General features: G+C 43.0%; 4 protein-coding genes across 4 annotated transcripts; 1 reads left to right on the top strand and 3 right to left on the bottom strand.

Moving 5' to 3' along the window:
- Window positions 1-454: 454 nt before the first annotated feature.
- Window positions 455-2012, bottom strand: EAE98_001157 (uncharacterized protein; the record flags this gene model as incomplete). The annotated part of the gene is made up of 3 exons (XM_038948774.1): window positions 455-862; window positions 1069-1845; window positions 1989-2012. 3 exons carry the CDS (start codon window positions 2010-2012, stop codon window positions 455-457), a joined length of 1209 nt encoding a protein of 402 aa, XP_038815040.1.
- A 792-nt stretch (window positions 2013-2804) lies between these two features.
- On the top strand, window positions 2805-4828 carry EAE98_001156 (uncharacterized protein). The gene is made up of 3 exons (XM_038948773.1): window positions 2805-3710; window positions 3775-3994; window positions 4049-4828. Exons 1-3 carry the CDS (start codon window positions 3380-3382, stop codon window positions 4545-4547), a joined length of 1050 nt encoding a protein of 349 aa, XP_038815039.1. The 5' UTR covers window positions 2805-3379; the 3' UTR covers window positions 4548-4828.
- A 1727-nt stretch (window positions 4829-6555) lies between these two features.
- On the bottom strand, window positions 6556-8408 carry EAE98_001155 (uncharacterized protein; the record flags this gene model as incomplete). Its single annotated transcript, XM_038948772.1, has 2 exons — window positions 6556-8298; window positions 8394-8408. 2 exons carry the CDS (start codon window positions 8406-8408, stop codon window positions 6556-6558), a joined length of 1758 nt encoding a protein of 585 aa, XP_038815038.1.
- A 2119-nt stretch (window positions 8409-10527) lies between these two features.
- On the bottom strand, window positions 10528-14032 carry EAE98_001154 (uncharacterized protein; the record flags this gene model as incomplete). The annotated part of the gene is made up of 3 exons (XM_038948771.1): window positions 10528-13598; window positions 13661-13854; window positions 13917-14032. 3 exons carry the CDS (start codon window positions 14030-14032, stop codon window positions 10528-10530), a joined length of 3381 nt encoding a protein of 1126 aa, XP_038815037.1.
- Between the last annotated feature and the right edge of the window lie 306 nt (window positions 14033-14338).

The following is a 14338-nucleotide window of genomic DNA, read 5'->3' as shown; positions in this document are numbered from 1 at the left end:
TATCTTTACAGAATAATGATTGAACTTCCGAGGTGATTTTAGTGAGTGAGTAGGTAGGTTTGTGGGTGATTGATGGGATGTGAGGAGATGAGATGGGAGGAGATGGGAGGGGATACCTACCTAGGTAATTATCAGATGAATAGTTGTGGTTGATTGAGAAATAGAGGAAAGTGAAACTAGGTATTCATGAAGGATTTTAAATTGCGAATACTCCTTCCATCCATCTGTTATCATATATACTTTCTTTGAATTCATTAAGAAAATCTACATCGTACAATTTTTCTCCATATCTAAAAATACATCATTCCCATCCATCCCATCCGATCCATATATCCCATATGTTCATGTCGGTGTGTGCACGCCCACGTTCAGAGACATTTCTTCCAACCAAGAGCCATTACCATCCCCCTCTTAAGCATTCCCACAACGAAGTAAGTATACCATCCAAAGCTACCTAATTCTCACTCCCCTTCAAACTCCTCTTCAAGCTCCCGAATCTTCTCTTGAGACCCTCGCCCATCTTGTGCGATTTTCCCGCCCCGTTACTTCGGCTGCTTCCTACGCCCGCGTCATCATTTGAGAAGTCTACCGTCTCCATTGCTCTTCCGCTCGTGGTCGTCATGTTTTTGCCATCGCCGCTTGTGAGGTTACCTCCGCTTGCGCTTCGTTGGCGGTTTGTGGGAGGAGGGCGGAGACTCGATCCTGATGCGGATGAGGAGGATTGGGATTGCATTTCGTAGGCGGAGTTTCCGTCCGACATGTTGCGACGGTGAGATTTTTGGGCGCGTTTGTGGTCTTTGAGGGCTTTTTCGATGGTGAAGGAGGGTTCGCCTTTGCCTTTGTAGTCTTCGGGGAGGTATTTCTAGGGGGGTTGTGTTAGTTTGGGTTTGGTTGGGTTGGTGGGTGGGTGTAGTCTCGTCTGAATTTGGAATTAAAGTGATATGGAGTTGGGGTTGTAGAATGAAGTTCCTCTCGTCTGATCTTTGCAGTTCAAGAGTCAAGTTGTGGGATTCACATGTTATGACAGTAGAAACAAGGATGGATAGAACAGGAGAAAAACAAACATACCACATGATCCCATCTCTTGTATGCACCACCAGCAGCATCAGGTTCCCTCATCAAATCCGCACCTTCTTCATAGTTCATGATTCTACCATCCGGACCCGGCATTCCTGGGGGAATCACAGCTGTTCCTGATAATGGAATATGTCTCTCCAAACTATCTTGAATGTTTTCTCTCGGGGTAGCTCTAATGGCTTCCGCGTTCGATTCCGCAACCGCTGCTACGGGGGAATTTTTGTAGCTTGTATTACGCGCCATCAATGTAGCATCATAAGGGCCTCCATGATGATACGCACCACCGATGGCAGTACGATCGAGAGAATCAATGGTATCGGCACCTGGAATGTGCTTCTTACGGAGATGCGGAGATCGATATGCGGTTTTGGTCTCTTGACGTAGTTGATCGAGAGGTCTGTGAGACATGTCGCCAGGATAGCGTTCACCTAGTGAACTTCCTCGTCGACGTCCTTTGTCATTATCGCTCACAGGTTCTTCGAGACTGTTGCGGAGACTTCCACTGTTGGATTTGGAGTAGCCGCCAAAAGCCGATTGGCGATGAGATGAATAGGGATTGTTGGAGCTGAAGGACGATTTGGTGGGACTAGCTGAGGAGGGAGGCGTTGGGTAGGATGACACGGTTGAATGGGCGGTTTTCTTGGTGGAATTGTTTCGTCCGAAACTGCTAGATTGGGTGTGTGGAATGGAAGATTTGAAATGGCTTCCGGGACCTGTTTCTTCGCTCGGCTGAGGAGCATTGAGAGGATCGATTAGATATTGTTGAGCCTGGATGGAGAAATGGTTATTAGTGGTCATTGTGATTGTGATGTAGGTTGTGATTGATATTGTGAGTTTTATGGATGGAGAGCTTTATGTATGTGAATTGATTGATTGATTGATCAAGATACAGATGGAGAGTCTTAACATACCCATTTATCACTTGAGCTCTCCATTTTGCAGATAATTAAGCACCAAATGTGGTGTGATGTTTGATACTGGAGAGATCCGAGTGAGCCGTGAATAGAATGTTTATTAATCACCAGGTGATTTTTCTTGTTAGTAGTGAAGTAGTGAAGACACAACGGGGGATTTCTTCTCGGGTGAGATTATTAGATGGTGTAAGAGAAGGGAAGAGAAGAGAAGAAGAGAAGAAGAGAAGAAGAGAAGAAGAGAAGAAGACAAGAAGAAGGGTTGTTTCTATTTGAGGAAAAGTATCAAGTACTATTTGGTCGAGGACTAGGTGATCGGGTAGTAGGTAAAGTAGGTCATTAGCTCGCTGCTAACAAGGTATACAACAATTCAAGGGATCAAGGTATAATTAGAAATCGAAGGGAAGGCCGGATGCGTTAAGCAACGAAGAGCAAGAAGAAGAAGAAGAAAAAGAAAGAAAAGAAAAGAAAAAAGATAAAAAGATATGGTACCTCTACCTACCTACCTGGTACGGGTTCCTCATCGTGCTCATCGTTCGTACTCGTCGCTAGCTGGCGAAAGACAAGAGAGGTACGCAATATTTCAGGGTATCCTTGGACCCAATGATGTAATTTGATAACGCTAGATAAGGCCGAGTGATGGTCACCCTAGGACGAGTGTTTGATAGATTGGTGGATGACACTGGGTGGATGTGTTTGGGTAAACTTCACTTCCATCACTCCAATCACACTTCAACACTGCAGCAAGTCGATCCAAAAATGGATTAGTCAGGCACTTCACGATCCACTTCCAACAGCAGATCATTTTATCAATTGATCATTTCATTTGTTTTCCCAAGATTCACAAAACACCACCTTGCAACTCCGCAAAGCCTCAATAGACTCCGTACGCTGACGTCTAATTAATGGGTCAAAGTCGGTTCTAGACTTTTCACTTGTCCAGCATCTTGTCCAGCATCGAGCCCTTTGAACAGTCGCACTGCCACGAATACCAACTCCCTTGGTCGAACTCGAAAAGATTTTACCTTCTGCTTGACACTAGGATCTGGGGAATGATTTGATTGATGAAGATTCATTTGTTGCATTTGTCTGCGCCCAAATTCACATTTCACATTGGGTCCTTTAACTCTTGAGTGAGTACGGAGTAGACGTTGATGAATTACGGGAAGCCCGGCCGGGTACAACCCTTTATCGTATACGAGTATACGAGTAGGTACGAAGGAAGTTAATCATCCAACTTGACTCCGAATGAACCCCAGCACGTGTCAATTGGGTTCAAGTCTTATTACTTTGGTTGCTTCTTAGTGCAACCGTCGGGTGCTTCAATTCGGAATCAATCATACATACTTCAGCCAAGGAAGGCTGACAAAGTTTAAATTCATCATCATATCATGGCCCTGGTCGATTACATGTCGTCCGACGAGGAAAATGTCGTAGACGAAGACCTTCCTCATGACATTAAAGTCAATAAAGTCAATCAACACAACAGTGAAGATGATGAAAAGAATGTCACCACAAAAATTTCCAATTCAATTAATTTAAAGCGAAAGCGAGACATTTCTTCATCCTCGTCAGAATTACCTCCACTGCCCTCCAAATTTCATGATCTTTATGCCTCAACCGTGAGGAACAGTACAAGAGATGATCCAAGCTTACACGGAGGAAGAAAAAGAGTGACTCCTCATATCGAGGGCAATTGGCCAACACATATTTATATTGAGTGTGAGTACCGATAAATGCCTTGGTTTAACCTTCTTGTCAAGCTCGTTTCGCTAATTCAATCGAGGGTATCCTTCGACTGCAGAATTTGATCTTATATCATCCTTGATCTCAAAAGTTGATGAGTCGTTCAAAACCCACGGCATTCAAACATTTTTGTCAAATGATCTTGGGGTTCCTCTTCCCTTACATGTCAGTCTTTCACGAGCCATTGGCTTTTCCAAAGATGTCAAAGATATCTTCCTGACTTCATTCGAACAAGTCATAAAGTCTTCCGGAGTTCGTCCGTAAGTCCATTGTCCGTTTGAATTAGGGGTTACACGTGATTAACAAATTTTAAGTTTTGAGATGCGCTTCTCCGGTTTAGCGTGGGTTCCTAATTATGAAAAGACTCGATGGTTTTTGGTTCTCCGCGTCAATACACCGGAAAGCAATGCCTTGAACAAATTACTTCACGTGAGTAACAAAGTCGTGGAAGAGTTTGGACAGCCGCCCCTGTACGCAAATTCTAGAACAAGTGTAAATGGTCACAAAGTAGCAAAAGGTGCTCACCACTCTCAACACAGCAAACCTTTCAGGGGCAAGACACAGCAAAAAAGGGATGTTTTCAATGGTATGGCCGATTTATCAGACGCATTTCACATTAGCATTGCGTGGACGCTATTGCCTCCAGACCAAGAACTGATTGAAGCTACTGAGCGATTGACAGCCAACGAATTGATGAAAGTAAAGCAGATTCAAATAAAGACAGAGGAAATCAAAGCAAAGATTGGTAATGTTGTTACCAACGTGCCCCTTCCTGTGGGCATTACGGAAGGCAAAAGCCTGTTCGGGTTGTGAAAAAATACTTTACTTCAGAGGGGTACACAAGTTGTTTGACAATTTAGGAAAAACGATGTGTCGAAAATAAATTTATTCTATCGAGCTAGTTCTAGTCGATATCTCACTCGTACTATCAGCCACAAATATGTATTGTCTGCGGCTAATCAGGACCTTGATTACATGACTCTCCCATATCTCCGAGTATATCCATAAACAAGCTTCTTCCCAAGTCGACAAGATTTTTCATATCTTCTGTCAAAAGCTTGACTAACCTGAGTCAAATAATACCGATCCGCTACCCATGAACGATTCTTTTCCAGCCTATGTTATGTTGTTTGTATTTGTGACCACCAGGCGAAGCTCGAATGTGTCAGAAGATGGAGCTATAAAATACGTCAGCATGACTCTACAAAATTTCGTCAAGTTGAAGGCAAAATCATACCTTCGTTGAAAGAATTCCGCCCAGTCTGCACCCTATGCGATTTCCATGCCACCCATGCCAACACTACACTAAAAACTCCTACTACCGTGGCTATGGTACCAAAAACTATCTGAATCACATCATCATGGGACAAGGCGCCAACAAGAGTGTTGTTGTTTGTATTCATTGAAGTCAATGAATAGTTGTTCTCCTCAAGCTTAGAGCCTATTCGATGTCAGAGATGACTATTGATAAATAGTTTCGTGGAACCCCCACTGGACATACCATTGCACAACACAGCAGCAAGTTCTGTTTGTAGGCGTTTTGAATACTTTAAATTGTTGTACACGTCGAAGTTTGTGGAATCGATCTGTTCTTTTGATACGCCTTATCAGGTTATTGCTTTACCTTTACTATATATGCATTCTCTCTCTGCCTACGCTGTCTTCCGGGACGAGGCCGGTTTGAGGTAGAGAAGGGACAATTGCAACTTCATCATATTATACAAGATGTTGAAACCAATCGCGCGGTCTCAACGAGGTTTGAAGAACCTGTAGACTTTTGGTCTTGTCGAACGGATTATTTTTTCAACAGATTTGAGCTTGTGGTTGAAATGAAAAACTTAAAATCCTACTGCTATTCTAAGAACCGCAGCAGTGATATTGATTATATTCCGTATGCATTAAAGACCCTGGCGCTTATAATTACGAAAGGGGGCGTTTCATCACACCAGAAGAAGCGCAAGAAGCGCATCTACATAAATATGCCTTTCCATTTGTATCCTGAGTCTTGTTGCAACCACCACTATAGCAGATCAACACCACCATACAACCATTCAAGCCATCGCGAAAGAATTATCATGTAACGATATCGTTTCATCAAGAATAAGAAATTTGAACACGTCTTAACAAATTTGCTTTTTGCAAAGGAAAGCGAATATTGAAGTCGAGTGCTGAGTATTCCAGCACACGACACGTTGCTTGCAGTCTTTATTATCCACGCTACGTGTTTTCTTGTACGTGGATTATTTCCATAGAGGGGCACGGCACTGTGCCCTTAGAGCTTTCTTGTAGGCCACACACGATACACTTAACATTATGCATTCTTTTGCTGTCTTGATTTCTCGGTGTCTGTTAACTATAAATCCGGTACAATACATTGAGGAGGAACGGTTACCTATCGACTCTAGTTACCTATCATCGCAGCCATTTTTAGATCATCGTTTCTGACATCGTTTTTGTTCACTACATTTTTCGTCTGAATATTGGGCATCTACTACATCTCATCTGATACTTGAGCTAGCTTGCGGTTCATCATATTTCTCTCGCGATTCGTCTTGATCATCATACGAACATACTGATAGACGCTGAAATGATTGTATATATCCTCGCTGTCAACCACTCTTAATGAAGTTGGTCCACCGGAGGTGACGGTGAATTGCTATTTTTATGTACAATCGATGGTAGAATGATGCTATGCATGAATTAACTAGCTTTTGTCTTGCCCCAGAATCTGTTTTCAAGTTCATGCCAATATTTCTGCAGTACCTTGGCTCAACCCTTGATGTATGTTACCAATTCTCTTACAACGTATTTCCGTCGGGTCCTAGTTCAACTTCACCAATGAAACAAATTTCGGAATGTTGATAAATAGTAGGAATACTACTTGCTCTTCCCACACCGAATAAACAACTTCAGGAGGGCAAATTTCTGCAAAAGGCTTGTTCTCTCGGCGCGCCGTTATATAATTACATGCATTTGCTTCAGCCGTCACCCTTTTTAACTCTTCCAATGTATCATGGAGCAATTTGGCCGCGACCTTATCTTCTCGGTCCCTGACTTTCCTCCTCTTCTCCTTGTCTCTAGTCTTGCGGTTCTTGTTTGCACTGGTTTCTATCGTTTGCGTTTCTTGTTTTTCTTGCGTCTGGGGGCGTTCCTCTAGCTTTCCTCGGATTCTCCGCATTCTCATCACGAAGAGAAGTAATCCCCTCTTTCTCCATTTACATCTCGGGTATTGTTTACCTGCCAAGATCCGTCTAAAATCTCGAGATTGAGCAAACTCTTTTTCGATAGCCTTTGAAATAGCTGGCAGTTCGTTATTCGCTTCAATATCTTCCCATACCTTTGCGTACCAATTTTCATACTTCACATACCCTTTCCTGACCTCGGGCTTGGCCACTATGAGCTCATTCCAGTAGTCGTCGAATCCAAATTCACTCAGAATCCCATCCCGAAAGAGGGCGCTATCCAAGTCTGGGAATCGCATTTCAATGATCGTATCAATCAAATCCTGAGCACGATTGTCACTCGTACACTTTGGGCATATGCCACAAGCTTGGCCGACGATCTCCATGATTTGATGATATTGCTCCCTTACATGAATCCCACTGATTTCAGATACTACTAAGCCGGATTTGGTAAAGTCATATATTGTGTAGGGGAAAGATGGTTGCTCGTCGTCGGTTGCTGGAAGGTTGAGTTTGTCTACTGTAGTGGGAACTGTAGTTTCTACTGTAGTAGTTTCCACTGTAGTAGATTCCACTGTAATGGGAAGGAAAGGTTGCTTGTTGTCGGCTGGTGAAAGGTTGGATTCGTCTACTGTAGTGTCCACTGTAATGGAAAGAAAAGGTTGCTTGTCGTCGGCTGGTGAAAGGTTGGATTCGTCTACTGTAGTGTCCACTGTAGTAGGAACTGTAGTGGGATCTGTAGTGAGAACTTCAATGGGAACTTCAGTGTTCACTGTAGTATCCACTGTAACTGGAATTGTAGTGGGAACTGTATTGCAAACTGTAGTGAGAACTGGATTGGGAAAAGTGACGGGGAAGTTTCCTGAAGGTAATAGAGGTAACGAACAGGAAGTAATAGACACCCTACTATCATGCGAGGCTTCAAGCTGGACACCTCTCTGCTCGATCAATCTCAATCGCTGAGCGAGGGACAGACCTTCAATTTGATTGGTTTTGCCTTCTGCTTGACTTTTCTCGCTCAATGTATTGGTGTCGTTGTGTTCGATGGGAGCTGCATCTCGGATCTCGGTTACGTCTGGAATCGATGTTGTTGGAGTTGTATTTCTTGTGTCTGGTATATCTGGAATTGAGGGCATGGGAATTGGATTTTTTATCCCTCTAGCATGTGGAACCGAGGTTATAGGAATTGGATTTACTATCCCTGTTGTATCTGGAATCGATGTCATGGGAATTGCATTTCCAATCTCTCCAATATCTGAAACCGAAGCCACAGGAACTGCATTTCCCACCCCTCCAGCATCTCGTCTTGTAGGTAAACATCCCCAATCCGCAAAGAGATTTCGACACGCGGAGAAGAGAGAGAGAGGACAATTCTGTTTCGACTTTTTCCTTGAGTTGATTAGTATTTTTGTTTGGTTAAAAAGGGGAGAGGAGGGGAGGGATTATGCTGATGTGTGTTGGGGAGGGGAACGCTTACAAGTTCTTGGCCCATGTGGGATGGGGATGGGGATGGGGATGGGTATGGGTATGGGGATGGGAATGGGTATATGATTGCCTGAGTAGGTATGTGTAGCGCTGTTTCGGTGGACTGGTATGCTTCCAAAGGTTTGATAAAATGTGTAGATGCGATGGAGTATTTCTGGTTGTTTGTTTATTTATTTATTCATTGGGAAAGAAATCCAAAATGAAGTGAAGTGAAGATAATAGTTCAGGAGATAGAATATGGAGCTAGAGATCGAGCTAGGAAGGAAGGAAGGAAAGTTATTATTACGATGATTATGATTATGATTATGATTATGACTGGTTGTGCTGTAAGCAGAGTTGTACCGCATAGATGGATAGATGGATAGATGGATAGATGTACTTGCCTTGCGAACTATACGGGTTTGAGTGTTGATCGTTCTTTCCTGATCTCTGTTTTTATGTTGGTTTGCTGGGAAGATGGAGAGGGGATTGGGGGATTTGGGTATCGATATATATATATATATATATATATGTATATATGTATGTATGTATGTATGTATATATGTATGTATATATGTATGTATATATGTATGTATATATCTATAAATCTTTATACTAACAGATTAGCTATATTAAACGGGATTCAAACTTAAGGATTCGATAAATACATTTTATAATACTTATCTAATCTATTACTCCTTATATTCCTCACATTTCTTATATTCCTCACATTTCTTATATTTTTTATATTTTCTTAGATTTTCTTATATTTCTTATATTTCTTATATTTCTTATATTTCTTAGATTTCTTATAGTTCTTATATTTCTTATATTTCGTATATTTTCTTATATTTCTTATATTCTATATTTCTTATATTTTCTTATATTCTTATATTTCCTTATATTCTTATATTTCTTATATTCTTATACTCCTTATACTCCTCACACTCCTCACACTCCTCACATCTCTCACACTCCTCACACTCCTCACACTCCTCACCCTATAGATCCCCCTTCTCCTCTCCCTCTCAATTTCGCAATCCAGGCGCATACATACACATATATACCATTTTCTTCTTTTCCCTTCTTCCTCTCCCTTCTTCCTCTCCCTTTTCCTTTCCCTTCATTCCTACGGAAATCCCTTTATACACTAATAGATAAATACTATAAACACATATATATATACATATATATATACATATACACACATCGCATCATATCATATTATCAGCCATAGTATAAGTAAGATAAACTAAATCGAGTAAGAATTTTACTACTACTAATAGTCGGTTCTTCAAGCGACCGATTAGTTCCTAGTTGAGGAAAGCGAGTGTCTCCGGAAAGCAAATGTCCCTGTGAGATTTTGGGTATAGATTTTATGATTTTTATTAAAAAAAATTTAAATTTTATAAATAATATTATAAATTTTGAAATAATTCAAAAAAATCTAATATTATTAGAAAGCTATAATCTTATTGAATATAATTATATAAAAAGTTCAAAAATTATTCAAAAATTAAAGATTGTATATTAAAAATAATATTAGATTTCTAATAAAATTGAATAATTTTAGTGTATTTTGTACCCAAAATCTTACAGAGACACTCGTTTTCCGGGAACACTCGCTTTCCCCAACTAGAAACTAATCAGCCGTTTATAAGAGCCGACTACTATTACTACTACTACTACTACTACTACTACTACTACTACTACTATCTAGACAGATGAATGAATAGAAGAATAAAGCTCACCTAAACTCTACACTACATTCTCTAATGAACCCACACATACAATACTCATCCTCACCTCACCCCATCCACACATCTGGAAACAAGCACCCGAGAAAAAAAACATAAACAGACAATCACATGGCCAGTAAAAACTCGAGTGTTATATGTAAATCAAAAAATTTGCTTTTACTATATAGGTATGCATGCAACGCTAACGATTTCCAGTCAACAAATCAACAAATGCTTTGCAGATGCTGCGTATATCTCACAGCTAAGATATCCTAGTATGTGAGCATACGAGTATGCGAGTATGTATGTATGATGAAAATCATATCATTCATAAACTCCCTCCCTTTCCCTCGATGCTCAACCCCTGCGTTCCCACTCGCTTGAGGAAATTGAGTCGATTGCGCATGCTCACTCATGCTCATCTTCCGTACCTGTCGTCTCCGCCTCACTCCTCTCACTCCTCTCCATTTCCGAACTTTCTCTTTTCTTCCTTTGGAATCTTCCCCACGTCGAGCTCTTTCTTTCTCTAGTCGCACCTTTTGCTTTCCCATCACTTCCTTCAAATCCGCCGATCCTTGGACTACTAGTTGCACTTTCTCCCCCAGTTCCAATGAGCAAAGAATCACCAAGGTCATCCAACCCTTCATCCCTATCATTGTGATCCGAAGCAGCCGTACTACTTCCTCCCCTTTTCCTCCCAAAAATCGAATCTTTGCCTCCTAAGCTGAATTTACTCGAACTACCTTTACGGAGGAGCTTTGTGAAGGATGATTCTCCTTTCGCGCTTCCTGCAATATCAGATGCTGTGTTACTTTTGGTCCTATCCAAGCTATCTATTGATTCGGCCACACTATTTTGCGTGTGGATAGATGGCGAGTCTCGGGACTTTCTCGATTCAGATGGAGAAGAGGTAATGGGGTGAGGTGTATCATAGGTAGGGTCAAAGGATTCGGTGTTCTGATCTGGAGCCTTGCCTTTACCTTTACTTCTCAGAAGACGAGAAAAGACAGGCTCACTGGTTTGAGGGAGTTCGAATTTTGGCGCGTTAGGGTTGAGCTTAGGTAAAACTGAATTGTGCGACGAAGGGGGCCGAGTGCCAATAGCCCCCAGATTTGGAGGTGGACTTGAGTGAATGTTATCTTCATAGAAGTATTCGTCTGATCCGCTCAAAATCTCAGAAGCCAGTGCACTAGAGGAACCATGTTGAAAACTAGGCCTTCTCGATGCATTGCTGGACCAAGTTGGTGGAGCGGACACAGACCAATCGGTAACAAGTGGGCTTTTGTTTACGGTCCCATCAGCTCCTGGCCCCCACCCGAATGGTGCACTATCTGTTGATGGGCGTGGCAGATCAGAAGAGGCAATAGACGTCGGACGAGGGCTACTAGGGTCACGAGCGGAACGTAGATGGTTTGTATCTTCATTTCTAAAGCCAAACATACTAAACCCAAGTTGTCTCCGACCATTTGGACGAGCTGGAGCAGGTGCATTGCCCTCAGAAGAGTCACCAACTGTAGCGCTTCGTTGAAAGACATTCCCCCAGCCGGATGAGAAGCTTATACGACGAGCCCTATTGGGAGTCTCCGGTTCATCAGTGGAACGTGGGAATGAATGGCTCTGGCCTTTCAAACTACCGAGAGGGAGTCCATCTTGAGGGGCCTTCTCAGACTTTCGAAGAGAAGTAAACATGCTGCCAAAATTCCGGTGGGATGTTGATTGACCGGCTCGTGCTGGTGATCCAATTACTCCAAACTTTGACGAGGGTGAGCCTAGCGAACTACGATCAGCATCGAGAGCATAATCATGGTGTGTTACGCCATATTTTGCAAGATTTTGCGATGATGCGTGAGGACTAGACATTAGACTAGCAGAGCGACTAGACCCTGGAGATTGTGTATCATTATGTCGTTGTGGCGGACTATATGAATGATGCAACTCTGACATATATTCAGGGCCTTCCTCATCAGCACCTTGAAGCTCATCGTCATTGAAAAGAGTTGAAGGTAATAGCATGGTTGCTGTCGGACTGAGCGGTGCCCCGGCCGTGAGCGACTGAATATCAGCTTCGCTCATCCCTCCCGAGTGACCCGAAGCCGAAGCCATCGTAGTATCATTACTCATAGCTAGATTCAGATATGGAGCTGCCGCATAAGCGGGTGAGCTCATTAAGTTAAAGTTGTTGAATATACCAGTACTTGAATATTGGGACTCGGCCATTGCATAGCCAGAAGTAGATGACACCGTATTCGTGCGGCTCTTGCGAGTGCGTTGTCTTCGAGATTTGGCTCTGCCGTGCTGTCCATTCGGATCGAAATCAACTCCAGAGGAATTTGCGTGATTCATGAGATCGTTTGGATTGCTGGGTAACCGGGCATAAAGCGCTGTGAAATTGGCCTGTGCCGCTTGTAGTTCGTTCTCAAGTCGCTCCAGCCGTTGACTGTAGTCTTGCGCAATAGCGTGTTGCGTTCTGCTTTCTGCCTCCCACTGAGCATCATTTCTCCTTTCTAAAGCCTCCCACTCACGGGCTTGATCGTCATCCAGCCCAATTCCAAGACCCTCCCTTTCCTCTTCTAGGCTCTTGACCAATAACCCTTTCTCTGCGACTTCACGCGTAAATTTTGCAATCAAATCTTGAACGTTTCGAATATTCTCACGAAGCTCCTCGCATTTTGCCTCTGTAGACGTACGTATCTCCTCTGCCTCGCGACTCCAGGACTCCATTTCAGCGCCCATTGACTTTATTTCCTTCTTCCAGCGTGCTTGTTCATCTTGCATCTTCTTTCTCTCTACCTGCTTGGCCTGTAAACTCTTTTGTAACGCCGTCTTCCGCGATTGTGCTTGTCGATTCTTGACCTCCAGGTTCTTGACCTCTTTTCTCAACGTCTCGCTCGCTTCCTCCTTGTCCTTGACCATTTCTGTCTTTTTATCTTTATCTTCGGATAAAAGAAGGATTTGATTTTTGATCTCCTCAGATTCCTTCAGACCTTGTGCAATCACATCTTCGAGCTCCTTCTGGATCCTATCTTGTTGTTCCTGCAACTCTTGTATCGTCTCTCGGCTCTCATCCAAAGGTTGAGCATTCGAGGCGGACCAGTTCTCCGCGGTGGCGGTAGCTGTTGATTGTGAGTGTTTTCTACCTACGGTATTTCTTCTCTGGCTAGGATGTGAAACGCTCGATTCTCGTACGACAACCTGGACCGTGGCTGCAGGAGGATTGGTGCCGTCGGCTGAGACTCCGTGGGCTCGAACCGTGGGTAAACTTTCTCCGCCAGCATCATGTTGATCTTCATTCGACAGATCGGCTTCATTCCTTATGACTCCATGGCGTGGGAGTCCATCTCGACCCAAAGTTCTCAACCGTATAACTCTACTCCCAGCCTGAAAATTCTGCGTACCAACCGCAATAACCCTCACATTGTAAAAATTACCAGGCTTGAGTCCTTCGATAATGACTGTTTCTCCTTGGGTAGATTCGCCCACTAATGATAGAATGTTAGCGCGACTGGGGTACTCAAGGTACGGTGCATTGTAGAGAACTCACCATCGACGCCATTTACTTGGATGATGTACCGCACCACACCTTTGTTCGGTGGCGATGATGACCAATGTAACGTCAACGCATCTGATTTAATGCAGGCAAGAGAAACCTCTGGCGGGTCGGGGACTTCGACACCTAAAATGCTAATAAGTCGCGGTAGAGGGGTCCAAAGAACCTCCCACGCCCTCCTCAGCAGCCTTTAGCGTAATAGGTTAGCAAGGCTTGTTTCTGCCGTTCGATTGAATGATGTGCGACAAACCAGAATAGGGCCGTACAAGTCACTATCGACTGAATTAAAAACATGTATTCGTGGAGCACTCTTGCATGACTAAATACCCAGTCAATCAAGCTGGTGTAGTAGTCGACAGCGTTCATACAGAATCGAATCCGAATAGATCTCAAAACACTCAGAAAAGAGGTTGTTGAGAACTAATGACGGCGGGGATCAGTAAACTGTGGCGAGGGGAAAGGTGGTGGTGAAGGTTGCAAGAGAAAGAGAGTATTGGAATCAATATGTGGTACAATTTCGCGATGGCACTCGCTCCATTCACCTACACGCAGCTTTCTTTTGGCTTTTTTACAACGGTCCACGGTTTAAGTCATTTCCACAGATATCAGGCAATTATGCATAAAGATTTTCCATTTTCCATCTTTACATTGCCATCGTGTAGCCAATGATAT

Source organism: Botrytis deweyae (genome assembly GCF_014898535.1).
Source record: "Botrytis deweyae strain B1 chromosome Unknown BDEW_002, whole genome shotgun sequence".
Classification (NCBI taxonomy): Eukaryota; Fungi; Ascomycota; class Leotiomycetes; order Helotiales; family Sclerotiniaceae; genus Botrytis; species Botrytis deweyae.
Note: the sequence above shows the minus strand (reverse complement) of the source record. Positions and strands in the feature narration are given on the sequence as shown.